The 18,515-nt window shown below is 38.2% G+C and overlaps 3 protein-coding genes across 12 annotated transcripts in view; 2 read left to right on the top strand and 1 right to left on the bottom strand.

Moving 5' to 3' along the window:
• Positions 1-8,019: 8,019 nt before the first annotated feature.
• LOC106358203 (wall-associated receptor kinase 4-like) lies at positions 8,020-10,712 on the top strand. Its single transcript, XM_013797954.3, has 3 exons — positions 8,020-8,961; positions 9,049-9,249; positions 9,332-10,712. The coding sequence occupies exons 1-3, from the start codon at positions 8,088-8,090 to the stop codon at positions 10,522-10,524; spliced, it is 2,268 nt and encodes a 755-aa protein (XP_013653408.1). The 5' UTR covers positions 8,020-8,087; the 3' UTR covers positions 10,525-10,712.
• Positions 10,713-11,483: 771 nt separating this feature from the next.
• LOC106358202 (wall-associated receptor kinase 2-like) lies at positions 11,484-14,094 on the top strand. The gene is made up of 3 exons (XM_013797953.3): positions 11,484-12,498; positions 12,581-12,766; positions 12,853-14,094. The coding sequence occupies exons 1-3, from the start codon at positions 11,664-11,666 to the stop codon at positions 14,043-14,045; spliced, it is 2,214 nt and encodes a 737-aa protein (XP_013653407.2). The 5' UTR covers positions 11,484-11,663; the 3' UTR covers positions 14,046-14,094.
• A 1,364-nt stretch (positions 14,095-15,458) lies between these two features.
• Positions 15,459-18,515, bottom strand: part of LOC106358201 (extensin-3-like) — a 27,544-nt gene continuing 24,487 nt past the window's right edge. For 9 of the 10 annotated variants that reach the window (XM_048736783.1, XM_048736779.1, XM_048736785.1 and 6 more), the window contains 2 exons: positions 15,862-17,041; positions 15,459-15,749 (listed from right to left, as the gene is read on the bottom strand). In XM_048736783.1, the coding sequence (XP_048592740.1) occupies positions 15,876-17,015 (1,140 nt within the window). In that variant the 5' untranslated portion in view covers positions 17,016-17,041 and the 3' untranslated portion in view covers positions 15,459-15,749; positions 15,862-15,875. Of the gene's footprint in view, positions 15,750-15,861; positions 17,044-18,515 lie in introns of all 10 variants that reach the window. The other variant, XM_048736784.1, reaches the window with a different exon arrangement.

Here is an 18,515-nt window from a genome sequence, read left to right as displayed (position 1 = left end):
AAAAAAACCGAAATCGATCCATAAATATAAGTTTGGTTCAGGTCCAGGTTCAGGAAAAAGTACCTATTGGGTATTTTCTTGGACACGCGGGTCTTGGTTTGAGTCCGGGTCCTATCCGAGACCCGATCCAGAGTACCCAAAATGTTTGGTGTATATTGTGTATATTTGGATATTTCAGATATGTTTTGGTATTACATACATATTTTAAGTTTTGGGATGGGGCTTTTGGTTATAGCTTCGAGTTTCAGATAAAATTTCCAGTTTTAGGAATATGTATTTTGTGTATTCGGATAAATTTTGGGTATTTTCAGTTCTTTTGGATCGTATTTTGGGTAAGTTTTAGGATTTTTTGAGTATTTGAATATTGTTCTAGTACTTGTTTGAGTTTTAATAGTATAGATTCATTTTTGAAAAATAAGTTAAATTAAATACAATATATAAATCAGCATAATATCGTAACGTTATTAGAATATACTCTAATAAATATTAAGAAAACACAACTCAAAAAGAATAGTGATTGGTTATAATACACTCAAAATTCTTGTTTAAATCTAAATATGTAATTGATAAATATTTTTGTATCTATAATAGTATAAAATCGTATTTGTTGAGTCTTAATCACGTGAATTTAGGGAAATCTTATGTAAATTAGTATCATATCTAAAGCATTTATACGATTCGGTTTAAGGATGCAATTATGCAGTTTGGTTATAATATATTGAATTATGTTATATGGTTTGGTTTTGGGTAATTATACAAATGTGAATAATATGATGTATAAAATAATGTATACAAAGGCTTTAAATGCAGGATAGTAATGAATCTCTGTAAAAAAGTTAGATGCTCTAATGAGGATGATTAGATATATGAAATTCAATTAATTTTGTTTGATCAAATTTCTACATGTAAAGGTAAGTTATTGATGGTGATGGTTCTATAGGTTCTTCCTCAGCAAACATCTGAACTTCAAAACATCCAAATAAGTATATACTCATTATCTGAAGTTTATCATAGTTCGAGTATCTGACCTCTCGGAATGTAGATAGAATTTGAGTGGTATGATATCTCAGTTGCATATATGATAGTAAGTTTGATATCAAATGTTTATAAAAAAATGATTCACCTCGAGATATACCAGCGCAAAGTTTATATCAATGTATGTAATAGTCACAATATGAGTTTATTTAAAAGTTAGATGATGTTATGTGGCTGCTATAATAAGAGTTTGTTATAATATTTGATTATACGTAATAGATGGCTAAAAATGAATAGGTGCAACAAATTTTTTAAGTAAATTTTTAGGTTGATTCTCTTTAAATAATATAGAAATTTTATGTGAGTGTTTTTATATCAAAATCGAATTCATTTATGCAAATAATTTTAAAATATATTTTTTTGAAAAACAATCAATCTCCCAGGTTAAATGAACCATTATAATGGAGTTCAATAATATAAATGCTGGAAAAAAAATAATAATAACACAAATACAAGTCCAAGCACAAGGAAACACTTGTCATTTTATAACTACAATAATACTTGTGCGGCTAAGATAATAAATGTACTAAACATTTGGACTAGAAAAGAAAAAATAAATTTTAAACAAAAAGGAGAGCCTTTTTCGCATCCAGAGAGACAGAGAAAGCACAAAGAAGGTGGTGAGTGGATAATGTTAAACTATAATCTAATCTCTCCTTGATACATTTACATAAGTTAGTTATTTTATGTTATTACACAAAGAGTTGTAACTCTTCATGTTGTGTCCTTTAGTATAAAGAGTTGTGTCTCTTATACTTGTATTGATTCGATCTCTATATAAAGATCAATCATCTGTTGTAAACATAATTACCGAATCTCAATAATACAAAAGTATTTTTCAGAAAGTTTATAAGTCTGAAACGTCTATCTTATTCTTTCTCTCGAACTCGTGTGTAACACACTGTGATCGTTGTGTAACACAAGCGGTTGGTAAAAGATTAACATGGTATCAGAGCTTTACGTTTGAGAGGACAAAGAAAAAAGCACTAGTAAGAGAAACACTTGGCGTGGAGAAAAGGAGGCTAGAGAATTTTGTCATACGATTTCGGAATCATTCGAAACGATGAAGAATCAAGTAATCCCCATATTTGATGGAGAGAAGTACGACTTCTGGAGCATCAAAATGATAACCATTCTCAAGACCAGGAAGTTATGGTCTGTGGTTGAAGAAGGCGTAGCAGCCACACCAGCACAAGTGGATGAAACCCCTGAAACAGCAAGGGCAAGATCGCTTAGAGAAGAAGCGATGATGAACGATACATTGGCTTTGCAAATCTTGCAAACTGCTGTATCGGATCATATATTCTCACGGATTGCAGCAGCATCAACATCCAAAGAGGCGTGTGATGCATTGAAGGAGGAGTATGAAGGCTCTCCTCAAGTTCGTTTGATTAAACTTCAAACATTGCGAAGGGAGTATGAGAATCTGAAGATGTATGAGAATGAAGACATTAAGGTCTTCACAGATAAGATAGTTGAATTGGCAAATCAATTAACTTATCATGGTGAACAGAAGTCGGATGTTCAACTCATACAGAAGATACTCATCTCTCTCCCAGCCAAGTTTGATAGCATAGTCAGTGTGTTGGAGCAAACAAGCGATTCGACTTCAACAAAGATGACAGAGTTGATCGGGATCTTGAAGGCTCATGAAGCAAGGCTGGCTGCAAGAGAAGAAAGCACCAGTGAAGGAGCATTCGATGCTCGTGTTAAACACAAAAATTCTGGTGTTACACAAGACAACTCAAAGCGCCAAGGAGGCAAGAAGTGGTGCGGTTTCTGCAAGAGAAACAACCACAATGAGAGCGAGTGTTGGAGGAAACAGAAGAAGGATGATCCAAAGAAGGATCACAGAGGTAACAAGGAGTGTTACAATTGTGGCAAGTTAGGCCACTTTGCAAATCAGTGCTACTCAAAGAAGAAAGAGAAGGCACATGTGAGTCTCGAAGAAGATTCAAATGAAGATCACATGTTGTTCACTGCGAGCGAAGCAGCAACAACAGTGATGGAAGATGTCTGGTTAGTAGACAGTGGAGCAACTAATCATATGACAAAGGAGGAGAGTTACTTCTCAAAGCTTGATAGGAGTATCAAGGTTCCAATAAAGATTGGAAATGGAAGCACAGTCATGACAGCCGGTAAAGGAGACATTACCGTCATGACTAAAGGTGGCAAGAAGACCATCAGAAATGTATTCTTGGTTCCGGGTTTGGCAAAAAATTTGTTGAGTGTTCCACAAATTGTTTCAAGCGGATACCGGGTGAGTTTCCAAGAGAAGAGATGCATCATAGATGATGCAAAAGGAAGGAGGATAATGAACTATCCCAATGACTCACAAAAGCTATCGAATCAGGATGAGTTCGGCTCAGGTAGAAGAAGCCTTGAGCGCTAGTGAGCAAGGAAAGATGGAGACATGGCACAAAAGACTTGGTCATGTAGGCGACAAAAGGTTGCAACAAATGCAAGACAAAGACTTGGTAAAGGGATTACCAAAGTTTAAAGTCAAGAAGGAAGCATGTGAGGCGTGTAGACTTGGAAAGCAATCACGCAAAAGCTTCCCAAAGGAATCTCAAACTAAGACAAGAGAGAAGCTTGAGATTGTACATACGGATGTATGTGGGCCGATGCAGCACCAATCTGTTGATGGAAGCCGATACTTTTTGCTATTCTTGGATGATCATACTCACATGTGTTGGGTATACTTCATGAAGCAAAAGTCAGAGTCATTCTCACTGTTCAAGAAGTTCAAAGCAATGGTGGAGAAGCAATCGGATTGTACCATCAAGACACTGAGATCAGATGGAGGTGGTGAGTTCACTTCACGAGAATTCAACCGGTTCTGTGAAGAAGAAGGAATCAATAAGCAAGTCACCTTACCTTACTCACCTCAACAAAATGGTGTAGCGGAGCGCATGAATAGGACATTGGTGGAGATGGCTAGATCGATGTTGGCAGAGCAAGACTTACCGCTCAAGTTATGGGCAGAAGCGGTATACACTGCCTCATATCTTCAAAACCGTCTGCCATCAAAGGCAATAAAAGAAGATGTCACTCCTATAGAGAAGTGGTGTGGACACAAGCCAGATGTGTCACACATGAGAATGTTTGGTAGCATATGCTACATACATGTCCCGAATCAAAAGAGGAGGAAGCTAGACGTCAAGGCAAAGCGTGGAGTCTTTGTTGGATATAGCAACCAATCCAAAGGCTATAGAGTTTTCATTTTGGAGAATGAGAAGATTGAAGTATCAAGAGATGTCGAGTTTGAAGAAGGAAATAAGTGGGATTGGAAAAGGCAAGAAGAAGTGAGGAAGACATTGGAGTTGTCTATGGAAGACTCTCACTCGCCTGAAGAACAAACCGAAGGTGCATCCAGTCCTGAGGAACAAACCGAAGGTGCATCCAGCCCTGAGGAACAGTTTGGAGGTACTTTCAGTCCTGTTCTTTTTCAAAATGATGATCATGATACTAGTAGTGGAGATGAAGAAACTTTTGAGGCACCAAGGAAGTTCAGGTCCATGGTTGATATCATGGAAATGGCACCGAGAGTAGAGCTTGATGAAGCGGCTCAAGCTATAGAAGCTTGTCTTCATGCAAATGAAGAACCATACACTTATGATGAAGCGTGTGGTACCAAGGAATGGAGAGAAGCAATGAATGAGGAGATAGCCATGATTGAGAAGAACAAGACGTGGGAACTAGTGGATAAGCCAAAGGAGAAGAATGTGATAAGTGTGAAGTGGATCTACAAGATCAAGACCGATGCAAATGGCAATCACATCAAGCACAAGGCGCGGCTAGTTGCAAGAGGGTTCTCTCAAGAGTATGGTGTTGACTACCTTGAGACGTTTGCTCCTGTCTCAAGACATGATACAATACGAGCCATACTTGCCTATGCGGCTCAGATGAAGTGGCGATTGTATCAGATGGATGTGAAGTCAGCCTTTCTCAATGGCGACCTCAAGGAAGAAGTGTATGTCACACAACCGCCTGGGTATGTGACACACGGGAAGGAACACAAGGTGTTAAGGCTACACAAAGCTTTATATGGTTTAAAGCAAGCCCCAAGGGCATGGTATGGAAGGATAGATTCATACTTTCTTCAAAACGGTTTTGAGAGGAGTATGAATGATGCGGCCTTATACATCAAGAAGCAAGGAGGAGATGTGTTGATCGTGAGTCTATATGTGGATGATATAATCATCACAGGAAGCAACATTCAGAGCATCAACACATTCAAGGAGAACATGAAGAAAGAATTCGAGATGGTGGATCTTGGATTGTTGAACTACTTTCTTGGAATGGAAGTAATTCAAGACAATGGAGGCATATTTCTTTCACAAGAAAAGTATGCAAACAAACTTGTAGACAAGTTTGGGATGCGAGACAACAAGAGTGTAAGCAACCCACTTACACCACAAGGAAAAGGAGTTGAGGATGACAAGGAGTATGGAGATCCGACTAAGTATAGAAGCATCATTGGAGGGCTTTTGTACTTGTGTGCATCAAGACCTGATGTGATGTATGCAAGCGCTTATCTCTCAAGATACATGTCATCACCTCGCATGAAGCACTACCAAGAAGCCAAGAGGGTGTTAAGATATGTCAAAGGAACATCAAACTTTGGAGTGTAATTCACAAGCGTGAAAGAACCAAGACTTCTAGGCTACACGGACAGCGATTGGGGTGGTTCTAAGGAAGACAAGAAAAGCACTTCAGGTTATGTGTTTACTCTTGGATCAGCCATGTTTTGTTGGCAGTCAAGCAAGCAACAAACAGTGGCGCAATCAACGGCTGAGGCAGAGTACATAGCCGTGTGTGCAGCAGCAAATCAAGCAGTGTGGTTACAAAGACTATTTGAAGACTTTGGTCAGAAGTTTGAAGGAGGCATTCCGATCTTATGTGACAACAAATCAGCAATAACAATTGGGAAGAATCCGGTGCAACACAGAAGGACGAAGCACATAGAGATCAAGTACCATTTCGTGAGGGAAGCTGAGCAAAAGGGAATCATTGAACTGAAGTATTGCAAAGGGGATGATCAACTCGCAGACATTCTCACAAAGGCATTGGGTGGTTCAAGATTTGAAGATCTAAGGAAGCAGCTTGGAGTCAAGTCGAGATATGATTAAGGAGGAGTGTTAAACTATAATCTAATCTCTCCTTGATACATTTACATAAGTTAGTTATTTTATGTTATTACACAAAGAGTTGTAACTCTTCATGTTGTGTCCTTTAGTATAAAGAGTTGTGTCTCTTATACTTGTATTGATTCGATCTCTATATAAAGATCAATCATCTGTTGTAAACATAATTACCGAATCTCAATAATACAAAAGTATTTTTCAGAAAGTTTATAAGTCTGAAACGTCTATCTTATTCTTTCTCTCGAACTCGTGTGTAACACACTGTGATCGTTGTGTAACACAAGCGGTTGGTAAAAGATTAACAGATAAGACGAAGCAAGTTCAAACTTTTGTGAGATACTACTTATAGTTATCTCTCACTAAAGTTCGGATCTTTAATGTCCACTACATAGTTTTTTCGCAAGCCCTTGTGATACGAAATGGTGGAGCTTCCTCGTACGGAGGATTCAATCTACAAGGTTCCATGGGATGAGAGTTCATCATCACGTTTGGACCGGCTCTGCTTACCTTGTAGTCTCATGAAACTTAAAAGTCTATTTATTTTATATATGAAGAAATTAGATGGTAATTTGAGAATCCTAAGCTTTTTGGATTCTATTGGTTACTTGAATGATAAAGAGAAGGATGATGTTCTTATCACAATGGGAACATGCTGCATTTGCAGCGTTCCTTAAAGTTGACGCTTAGGAACAGTGATGATCAACATCAAGTTGAGGATCATGATGGGGAAGGTGATGAGTATGAGGAGCAGCCTTTTCCTCAAGCTGATGTGAATCAAGGTGGGAGAGGTTTAGTAAGAAAAGGCATCAAGAACTCAAGCGAATGAAAGGATGAAGCGTGAGAATAATAGGATGGGACTGGAGTTGAGGCAAAGGGAATTGGGTGTTGAATTATAACGGCATTGGCTTCAAACTCTCTTGGTTGGTATATAGCTTTAGGTAAATGAAGAATTGTTTTGTGCTCTTCTTGTAAGCTTGCTTTGATTGTAATGATCTCGAGACTCTTTGATATGAGAGATCATTGTGGTTGCATTCAGTAATGAAGGTTGAGAATGTAGTGAGAAAGGATCGTTTAGTATAAGCACCTCCCGCTCACTTTCTTCATATTAACCTTAAGGCTTGAAGTAATCTTCAACTGGTTAAGGTTATTTTCATCATTCTGCTGTATTATTTATCTCTGACAACTTTATACAATTTTCGGAATGTAACAAATGTTTCATTTCTTGTTTTTAGTTGGACGTGGATCTAGAGAACCTTAGGCAGAAGAGTTATTACAGGGAGTATGTGATCTCCATTCACGCTGATGGAATCTTCAGACACTAAGGGTCCCTTTCACGAGGGAGAAGAAGAGAACATCACCACTTGTGCTGAGGAATAAAGTCACTGATTCTTAACTTCAGGTTGCAGGTAAATACAGCTTCAAAAAAGAAACACTTAACATTAAAAGAAAACACATAACATGTGATGATTATAAGAAAGTCTCTAGAGAGGCATTAACAAAACAAAGTCCAGATTCAAATCCCGTTATTCAATTAATGTAGGAAGAAGAAGAAAGTTATCTTGATAGAGACTGAAGTTGACAAATGTTTTTTTTTTCTTAAAAGAATTGGCAAATGGGTTTTTCTTTTCTATGTTAAAAAGTTATTATATGGCATGTACTTGTATTACACTGACATGGTCTTCCCTTGACCAAAATAAAAGTAGAAAAGTCTTGGCTGTGTAATTGGATGATGGATTATTGTATTATAGATTTGGGAAGCAAAGTAAAATAGAAAAATATGAATTGGTCTGCTAAGAAGGTAAACGGATCATTTTTAAGATCACTCTTCTACCTTTTTTTTTCTTAGAATAAGCTTCAGAGAGAACTCAAAGAGAAAACAAGTTTGGAGAGAAAGAAACAAGGAAGATGAAGTTGCAGGAGTATCTGTTCTTGGTGGCTATGTTCTGCCTTTCTTGTACGCAACCCATCAAGTGTCAAACCAAGCAAAAATGCCCAGAAAAATGTGGAAATGTTACACTTGAGTTCCCTTTCGGCACAACTCCAGGTTGTTACCATGAGGAAGATCCCAGTTTCAAACTCACATGTAACGAGCAAGGGCTATTCTTTAATGGCGGCTTTCCAGTTGTCAACATTTCTCACAGCAGCCAGCTAAGCATCACGTTTCCTCCATCCTACGCTTGCTACAACGAGTCTGGACATCTTCAAAAAGGCGCTGCCTACTATAACGACAGGCTCGGAAATTTAACTCTCTCCGACAACAACACCCTTTTTGCAGTAGGTTGTGACACTTATGCTTTTGTGACAACTAGTGGAACTAGGAAAAACTCATTCGGATGCATATCGGTATGTGATGAGGAACCACTTGTAACAAATAGAGAATGTAATGGTGAAGGTTGCTGCCAAAACCCTGTCTCTGCAGGGAGCAGTTGGTACATAGTCAGACCATATCGCTTTGTCAACGACACTTCTGAGCGTCCCCATAGAAGTTCTTGCATCTACGCCTTTGTCGTTGAAGATGGGAAGTTTAAGTTTAATGATATTGAAGATGGAAAGTTTAAGTTAAGTGATAAAGGATTGGTGGATTATTCTTATCTTCAGACTACGTGGTTACCTGTGGTGCTAGATTGGTCTATCGGAGGACAGAAATGCAATCAACTTGGAAACGGGAGCTTGTGCAGTGTAAACAGTACATGTTCTGACTCTACTGTCAGAACCGGTTACGTCTGCAAATGTGAACCAGGTTACTATGGGAATCCATATCTGAAAGAGGGTTGTAAAGGTACATTAACTTGTTTTGTTTATTCTTTTGGTCACTTCAGTTAGATGCTTTTGCTTATTATACAGTTTCTTGTTTGCATCTTGCCAGACATCAATGAGTGTAATAGTACTACCCATGAACATAACTGTACAGAAAACAGCTTCTGTGAGAACACGAACGGAAGCTTCTGGTGTCCTTGTAAAACTGGTTACCACAAAGAAAACTTTACTATGAGCTGCTCTCTTACCGAGATTAACGAGAAGCCTGACTCAGGTTCAACAGACTATGAATGGGCTAAGATTTTTCTTGGTAAGCTTCCCTAACTGGTTTCTGGATTCTTTTATTTTCTATAACAACTCGCTCTCTAATCATATATGTGTGATGTAATTAGGAACAACCATCGGCTTCTTGTGCATTCTGCTGGTGGTTACTTCTATACAGCAGAGGATGAAGCACAGGAAAACCGCCGAGCTCCGACAACACTTCTTCGAGCAAAACGGTGGCGGCATGCTGATACAGAGACTCTCAGGAGCAGGCCCATCAAATGTTGATGTCAAGATCTTCACTGAGGAAGGCATGAAGGAAGCAACTAGTGATTATGACGATAGCAGAATCTTGGGCCAGGGAGGCCAAGGAACAGTCTACAAAGGGATACTGCCAGACAATTCAATAGTTGCTATAAAGAAAGCTCGGCTTGGTGACTGCAGCCAAGTAGAGCAGTTCATCAACGAAGTGCTTGTGCTTTCACAGATCAACCATAGGAACGTGGTTAAGCTCTTGGGCTGCTGTTTAGAGACTGAAGTTCCTTTACTAGTCTATGAGTTCATTAACAGTGGTACACTTTTTGATCACTTGCACGGTTCCTTGTTTGATTCTTCTCTTACATGGGAACACCGGTTGAGGATAGCAGTGGAGATTGCTGGAACTCTTGCTTATCTTCACTCCTCTGCTTCTATTCCAATCATCCACCGAGATGTTAAGACTGCTAATATTCTCCTTGATGAGAACTTAACTGCAAAGGTAGCTGACTTTGGTGCTTCAAGACTCATACCGATGGATAAAGAGCAGCTCACAACTATGGTGCAGGGAACTTTAGGCTACTTAGACCCTGAATACTACAACACAGGGTTGCTAAACGAAAAGAGCGATGTTTATAGCTTCGGGGTAGTCCTCATGGAACTTCTCACAGGCCAAAAGGCATTGTGCTTTGATAGGCCACAGTACTCAAAACATCTGGTGAGTTACTTTACTTCTGCCACAAAAGAGAAAAGGTTGCACGAGGTTATTGATGGGCAAGTGATGAACGAGAAGAACCAGAGGGAGATCCAGGAAGCTGCAAGAGTTGCTGTTGAGTGTACGAGGGTGACGGGAGAGGAAAGGCCAAAGATGAAGGAAGTAGCTGCAGAGCTTGAGGGCCTGAGAGGTAGTAAGACTAAACATCAGTGGTCGGATAACTATCCTGAGCCAGAGGAGAGTGAGCACTTGCTCGGTTTAGGGATCTTATCAGCACAAGGTGAAACCAGTAGCACTGGCTATGACAGCATCAAGAATGTAGCAATATTGGACATTGAAGCTGGCCGCTGATTAGGCCACATTCCCTTGAAACTGACCAAGTTTCTTCTATCTTCCTTTTCATACTAAACATTTGAATCTTTGTGCTTGATAGATTCTTGATCCTCAGGTCATCAATCATTATGTTTATAACTCTTTATTGGTATTGTACACTACACTATCAGAATAATACATTTGAGCAATGTCTCAACGGGTTGTAATGTTCCACTTTGTTTTTGCTTTTGTCTTAATTGTTTCTACTCCCACATGTTGTGATCATGAACCTTATTCCTAATTTCCTACCCATCTTCATTCTTCATCACTAAAATAAAAAATATAAAAAATTTATACTTGAAGTATATATTATTCTGAGGAAGAAAGGACAATACATTGATGACCTAGGCGTTCGGTTCGGTGTCGTGTTCGGATTCGGTATGGTTCGATTAATTTGGATTTTTTTTGTTTTCGGTATGGTTCGATTAATTTGGATTTTTTTTGGTTCTCGGTACTAAGCTCTCATTCGGGTTTTACTAATTTTTGGATCGTGTTAGGCTGGGTTTGGTTTCTTCCAGATTCAGTTCAGTTCTTTTTGGGTTCGGTTCGAGTTGTATCCAAATCTGAAAGTAAATAAATTTGAATATTTTTTATAACGGATTTGATCAGATTTTTTTTTTCCAGTTTTGGTTAAGGTTTGGATTTCAATTTGCTGTAAAAACGCCCATGCCTATTTTGAAGGTTGACGAAGAGGGAGTTCTAAGTTTTGTTCTTGACGAAATCTCCACTAATTAATCTTTCTAAATTGCCAAACTGCTTTTCTATTCAATAATTAATATAATCAAATCATTATATTGTCCGAACATTTACCATTTCTTCTCATTAGAAGATTCCTAGCAACTACTAACCGTCGTAATCTTTGAACACTACAAAAATAAGTCACATTGTTAAACTGTAGCAGATGTAGACGTTAGGATATAATATATGGGCTAGTTTTTGGTCCTCCTTACATTACATTGACATGGTCTTGTTTGTGTAGCTTTGTGGAAAAATGTCGGCCAAAATGAGTCAACAGAACATCTCAAGACTTGAGGTTTATTTCCTATAAGAATTAGACTTAAAAATAAACCTTAAAAGAGGTTCAAAGTTAGAGAGAAGAGATCAAAGAGAGGTAGAATATGAAGATTCAGAGTCTGTTCTTGCTGGCCATTTTCTCTCTTGCTTATACACATCTGGTCAAGGGCCAATCTTTGTCAGGTTGCCAAACTAGATGTGGCAACGTCTCAATCGAGTACCCTTTTGGCACTTCTCAAGGATGTTACTATGGCGGCGATAATAGTTTCAAACTCACATGTAACGAAACAAATAAGCTAATCTTTGGCGGCAATGAAGTGATCAACATCACGCACAACGGCGAGCTACGTGTCCTGGTTACTAGATCCTATGTTTGTTACAACAGCCAAGGGAACCAGACTGGCCGTAGTAACCGGTGGACTAGGCTTGGTAACTTAACATTCTCCGACAAGAACAGATTCACTGCAGTAGGATGTAACACTTACGCGTTTCTCAACACTAACGAAGTTGGAAATTACTCAGTTGGGTGCATGTCAACATGTAGCACTCCTAGGGAGACAAATGGAACATGTTCTAGTGGAGGTTGCTGCCAGACTTCTCTTCCTAGAAGGATCAACTACTTCAGAGTAAGACCATATAGCTTTTCAAACCATACTTCTGTTCATAGCTTCAACCCTTGCAGCTACGCCTTTCTAGTGGAAGATGGTATGTTTAACTTCAGATCTTCAGAGGATCTTATGAATCTGAGGAATATCACGAGGTTCCCTGTGGTACTGGATTGGTCTATTGGTAAACATTCATGTCAGCAAGTTGGAAGCGCAAACATATGCGGTTGGAACAGTGAATGTTCCAACTCTGTCCGTGGAACCGGTTACATCTGCAAATGTAAGGAAGGGTTTGATGGGAATCCATACCTTTCAAATGAGAAGGGTTGCAAAGGTACTTCATACTGTTCATGTTTTTCTTTATTTATGCTTTTGAGAGTTCATTTGTTATTATCCTGATACATTTCTTGCGCCAGACATCAATGAGTGTACTACTAGTAGTACTGTCCACAAACATAACTGTTCAGACTCCAGCACCTGTGTAAACACCATGGGACACTTCCTTTGTACTTGCCCATCTGGTTTCAACTTAAATGCCACCACCAATAGCTGCATGCGTAAAGGCAGGCCTGAATATTATGGATGGACTCAAATTTTTCTTGGTAAGCTCCCCTCACTTGTACTGGAGTCTTTATTTTTTGAAAAAAAACTTCCTCTAATTAGTCATTTTTATGTTTTATGTGATCAGGAACAAGCATCGGCTTCTTAGTCATCCTACTTGTGGTTAGCTGTGTACAAAGGAAAATGAAACACAAGAAAAACACCGAGCTCCGAAAACACTTCTTTGAGCAAAACGGTGGTGGCATGTTGAGACAGAGACTGTCAGGAGCAGGGCCATCAAATGTTGAGGTCAAGATCTTTACTGAGGAAGGCATGAAGGAAGCAACTAATGGTTATGATGAAAGTAGAATCCTCGGTCAGGGAGGCCAAGGAACAGTCTACAAAGGTATTTTACCGGACAACTCGGTAGTTGCTATAAAGAAGGCTCGTCTTGGAGACAGCAGCCAAGTAGAGCAGTTCATCAACGAAGTGCTTGTGCTTTCACAAATCAACCATAGGAATGTGGTCAAGCTCTTGGGTTGCTGTTTAGAGACTGAAGTTCCTTTACTGGTGTATGAGTTCATTAACAGTGGCACCCTTTTTGATCACTTGCACGGTTCCTTGTTTGATTCTTCTCTTACATGGGAACACCGGTTGAGGATAGCAGTGGAGATTGCTGGAACTCTCGCTTATCTTCACTCTTCTGCCTCTATTCCAATCATCCATAGAGATGTCAAGACTGCTAATATTCTCCTTGATGAAAACTTAACTGCAAAGGTAGCTGACTTTGGTGCTTCAAGGCTGATACCGATGGATAAAGAGCAGCTCACAACTATGGTGCAAGGAACTCTAGGCTACTTAGACCCTGAATACTACAACACAGGGTTGTTGAACGAAAAGAGCGATGTTTATAGCTTCGGGGTAGTCCTCATGGAGCTGCTCTCTGGTCAAAAGGCATTGTGCTTTGATAGGCCACAGACCTCAAAACATCTTGTGAGTTACTTTGCTTCTGCCATGAAAGAGAAAAGGTTGCATGAGATTATTGACGGCCAAGTAATGAATGAGGATAATCAAAAGGAGATACAGGAAGTTGCAAGAATCGCTGTTGAGTGTACAAGACTGATGGGAGAGGAAAGACCAAGGATGAAAGAAGTAGCTGCTGAGCTTGAGGGCTTGAGAGGCACAAAAACCAAGCATAAGTGGTCGGAACAGTATCCTGAACCACAAGAGGCTGAGCACTTGCTCGGTGTTGAAATCTTATCAGCACAAGGGGATACTAACGCCATTGGCTATGACAGCATCATGAATGTAACAAGATTACACATTGAAGCTGGCCGCTAATATTTGTCAGTCTAGCTCTCACATAATCTCATCTATATCTTTATTGGTTCTCTCCTCTTTTGTCCTCTTAAACATTTTAAAAACCAGTGTATCAAATATGACATTCACGAACATTTCTGCTTCGAGAGTTTCTTGTAAATCGTTATGTTAATAAAACCCCTGAATTGGGATGCCAACTGGTAGCCGATCCTTCTATGCTTAAATGGGCCTTCGGTATGCTTAAGCGGACCTTCAGTATACCATCTTGAACTCACAGTTTTAGGAATCATTATATAAATAATTGATAAATGATTATTTATATAATGATTATCAATTATTATATAAATCATCCCGACTAAGTTGATAATTTTCACCTCAAGTATATATAAACTTGATTCTTTTGTGTTGCTTGGTGTGATGTTTCTAAGAGACTGCAAGAATACACAGATCATTTTATACAATGATATGAGGTAAATCAACCAGAATTTACTATGCTTAGTTATATATATATCTAATTTTTGAAATCTGCGTAAATTAGGTATATATAACCAAAATAAGTGATTCGAGATAGTAACTTCTAAGGATATGCATCAAAATCAACTCATATCCACAAATTGCGAAAACAAAGCCAAACTAAAAGAGAAATATAAAATGGTCGGAAGAGACGAATTGGTTTGTTTTTTTTTTTTTGGTAAACTGGCTTTACGAATTGGTTTATTGCATGAGAGGAGATAAGTGTTAAGCCGTTTGAGAAGCAAATATTGAAAAAGTTCTGAAAATATCCAAAGTAACTGTAAACCTATATTATAATTCTAAATTCAAATATTCTAACTGTTACAAAGGTGTTGAAAAATCAAACATTGAAAATAACTTAAAAGATTTATTTGACCCATTCTTCTTTATGAACTATAGTCTATAGGGCATCCGCATTGGAGAGTATCTCCACAATTTTTTCATGATTAAAACAATAAAAAAAAAACAAAAAAGTAAGTAAAAAAAAAAAAGAGAAGGTGTCAATCGATTCTTCCGAAAAATACCAATGGTGAGAGACTTTTATTAAATTTGTCACCTTTTTCATTTGCTAACATTTTCTTATTATTAAAAAATATTTTGAGAAACCTATCATATTCTTTTGCTATTAATGTTGGCTAAGAACACTTCCAAAGAATTCAAACCAAAAATTCTTAAAATACATATATATATATATATATATATATATTATTTAATTACATGTCTCTAAAAATTAGAAAAACCTAACTGAAAGTATGTAACTTATTTTTAAAAAAAATTTGGTTAGAACTCTTCACTGGGGGTGATCTATGCTCGTTTCTTCCTCGTATATAATTATTTACTAGACACAGTGTTTGTTTCATAAAAGTAAAGAAAGGTAGAAATTGTACTAACATAGTGGAGTATGGCTGCATGCATGAGAAATTGAAGAAATACAAACTTATTATTTATGGTCTTTTTATTAATAGAAACTTGCACATGAAAGAAATCAGAAAGAAACAAGACGTAAGACTTACACACATTTATATGACTACAGAATGCGTACATGGACCATTAGTTGATCAACACACACATGTTTCAAATTTATTGCAAACAAAAAGTAAAAATACGTTGAAGATGCTGAGAAAGCTTTATGTTTGGATTCTCTCTTTCACTCTATGTTTCTCTTATTATGTTTCCGTGTTGACTTTGTCTTCTTGTGCACATCGTGTTCTCCTACAAAAGTTTATACTATACGATATAAATATTCTCATGCATGCATCCATATAGGCTTTTTACAAGTTAACTTAATGAGGTGTGTAAATGTAAGTATTGGGAAAGTTATTACCGTGACAGAGAATTCTAATAGTGGTATGGAGGAGGAGGAGATTTGTAGAGGTAAGGATGGTGTGGGGGAGAGTAGTGGTGGACTGGAGGAGGAGGAGGTGATTTATATACGTACTTTTCCTTTGGTGGCGGTGGGGAATGGTAAACTGGAGGAGGAGAATAGTGCTTAACCGGAGGAGGAGGGGATTTGTATACGTAGTGCTTCTTTGGTGGGGGTGGGGAATGGTAAACCGGAGGGGGAGAGTAGTGCTTCACTGGAGGAGGAGGGGATTTGTACACGTAGTGTTTCTTTGGTGGTGGTGGAGAGTGGTAAACCGGTGGGGGATAATGTTTAACCGGCGGAGGAGGAGATTTGTACACGTAGTGTTTCTTTGGTGGTGGTGGAGAGTGGTAAACCGGAGGAGGGGAGTAGTGCATAACCGGAGGAGGAGGAGATTTGTACACATAGTGTTTCTTTGGTGGTGGTGGAGAGTGGTAAACCGGAGGAGGAGAATAGTGCATCACTGGAGGAGGAGGAGATTTGTAGACGTAATGTTTTTTAGGTGGGGGTGGGGAATGGTAAACTGGAGGCGGTGTGTAGTGTTTAACCGGAGGAGGAGGAGATTTGTATACGTAATGTTTCTTGGGTGGTGGTGGTGAGTGGTAGACTGGTGGGGGAGAGTAGTGCTTAACCGGTGGGGGTGGAGATTTGTAGACGTAGTCCTTCTTAGGAGGTGGTGGAGAGTGGTAAACCGGAGGAGGAGAATAGTGTTTAACCGGAGGAGGAGGGGACTTGTACACGTAGTGTTTCTTTGGTGGTGGTGGAGAATGGTAAACGGGAGGAGGAGAGTAGTGCTTAACCGGGGGTGGCGGGGATTTGTACACGTAGTGCTTCTTTGGGGGTGGTGGAGAGTGGTAAACCGGTGGTGGAGAGTAGTGTTTAACTGGAGGAGGTGGAGATTTATATTCGTAGTGTTTCTTAGGTGGTGGTGGAGAATGATAAACCGGAGGGGGAGGGTAGTGCTTAACCGGAGGAGGTGGTGATTTGTATTCGTAGTGCTTAACAGGTGGTGGAGGAGAAGAATAGAAGTAGTTAGCGGTTGATTGAGATACAAAGGTCAGAGAGACTGTTAAAACAAGCAAAGTTGCTGCTAAGTAGGCCATTGGAGACCCCATTGATTGTTTTGTTGCTTTGGTTTATGCTCTTAAGAGTCTCCCCTTCACACCCTTTATATAGCTGTTTTCGATTTCACCTTGGTACCTCATGGTAAAATTGTAAATTAAGTAATGTAAAAATGTACAAGCAGTTATGTACACCAAACAAATATAATATTATGGAGAAATAAGTGATATCTGTCTCTCCGACTCATTATTATTTATTTAGCCGTCTATGATTGACATGTTTGTTTTAGACCATGACTAATCCTAGTTTCTTAATTAGGGTTTTTACCTTCATCAAAAAATGATTCTTAACTTTTCTTAGATTTAACTAAGAAAAGTTAAGAACCGTTTCTTAAATAAAAAATATAAGAGTTATTTTTTATCTAAAAAATGTAAAAAAAAAAAAAAAGTCAAATCATAAGTTAAGAATTCCGGTTAAAAGATCGGAGTTAATCATAAGTCAAGAACAACGTATGCAATCCCATAATAATATAAAGTTAGATCTAGTATTTTTCGAAATCTCGAGACTTTTTTATTATATGGTCCTTTTGATCAATCTTTTTGTGAAATTTTTAAGAACAATTATACAGTATCACAAAAGCATGTAAATAATGGGGACCCGTAAATAATGATGGTAGAACATTGTGACAGACATAGATGACGGGGAATAGATTTGTGTTCCTATACAAGATGTTTCACGTTTGTAGATCTTTGATCCAATATTTGTAGCCAAAACCAGCGAATATAGTTTCGGACTTTTATCAAAAACAAAATATGGTCGAGACCACTCGATTCAAATCTATCGATTTCGTAGTTTACTTAACACAGTTATTAAATTTTCGCCTCCTATCAATCACATTTGCATCTTTTCTGATATTTTCTTCTTGGCTCCTTATAGAGCACCTACATCAACAAGATGACGATGGGGTTCTCATGATGAATTTATTAAAAAGAAAGAAAAAACTAAAGAGAAAGAGTGGGACGGGATCGCAGCAGACATATTGTTAGAACTCTTCAACATTAGCTTGCATGTTTTGATTGGTTTATTTTTAGAAAAGAAAAAAAAGATTTTAATTGCTTAACAAAAATTGTATTAATTTATTAACATAATAAAATGGTTGAGATCCTCTACCCCAATATTAGCCGATGAGGCTGCTCTAAATACAAGTCCTTTTGAATGATGGGAAACGAATAACTTTACACTTAATGCTTTAGATAAAGCCTTTGCAAGTTCATTTTGAGTTAATTATTTAATCTGTTAAATTATTTTTTCAATTTTGTTGAAGTTCGTGTATGATCTTCCTAATGCATAAATGGTTTTCGGCAGTATAAACACGTCCTTTTTCTTAGATAGAGATGAAAAATAGGCCAATAAATCACATACAACTAGATTTAGCTAAACAGGTTGTTATCGAACTCACCTACTTGCCACTGGTCAAAAATGGTTACCGAATCTATTCATAACTTTCACTTTGATGACAAAATGTAATCAATTCAATATTCAGTAAAGATAAT

This window comes from Brassica napus, chromosome A7 (genome assembly GCF_020379485.1).
Source record: "Brassica napus cultivar Da-Ae chromosome A7, Da-Ae, whole genome shotgun sequence".
NCBI classification, from domain to species: domain Eukaryota; kingdom Viridiplantae; phylum Streptophyta; class Magnoliopsida; order Brassicales; family Brassicaceae; genus Brassica; species Brassica napus.
Note: the sequence above shows the minus strand (reverse complement) of the source record. Positions and strands in the feature narration are given on the sequence as shown.

Bases quoted from the DNA above. Each gene is read 5' to 3' on its own strand.
- LOC106358203 (XM_013797954.3), top strand. From the start codon at position 8,088: ATGAAGTTGCAGGAGTATCTGTTCTTGGTGGCTATGTTCTGCCTTTCT. The intron at 8,962-9,048 runs GTACATTAACTT...GCATCTTGCCAG, and splicing joins TCTGAAAGAGGGTTGTAAAG to ACATCAATGAGTGTAATAGT. The intron at 9,250-9,331 runs GTAAGCTTCCCT...TGATGTAATTAG, and splicing joins ATGGGCTAAGATTTTTCTTG to GAACAACCATCGGCTTCTTG.
- LOC106358202 (XM_013797953.3), top strand. From the start codon at position 11,664: ATGAAGATTCAGAGTCTGTTCTTGCTGGCCATTTTCTCTCTTGCTTAT. The intron at 12,499-12,580 runs GTACTTCATACT...TTCTTGCGCCAG, and splicing joins AAATGAGAAGGGTTGCAAAG to ACATCAATGAGTGTACTACT. The intron at 12,767-12,852 runs GTAAGCTCCCCT...TTATGTGATCAG, and splicing joins ATGGACTCAAATTTTTCTTG to GAACAAGCATCGGCTTCTTA.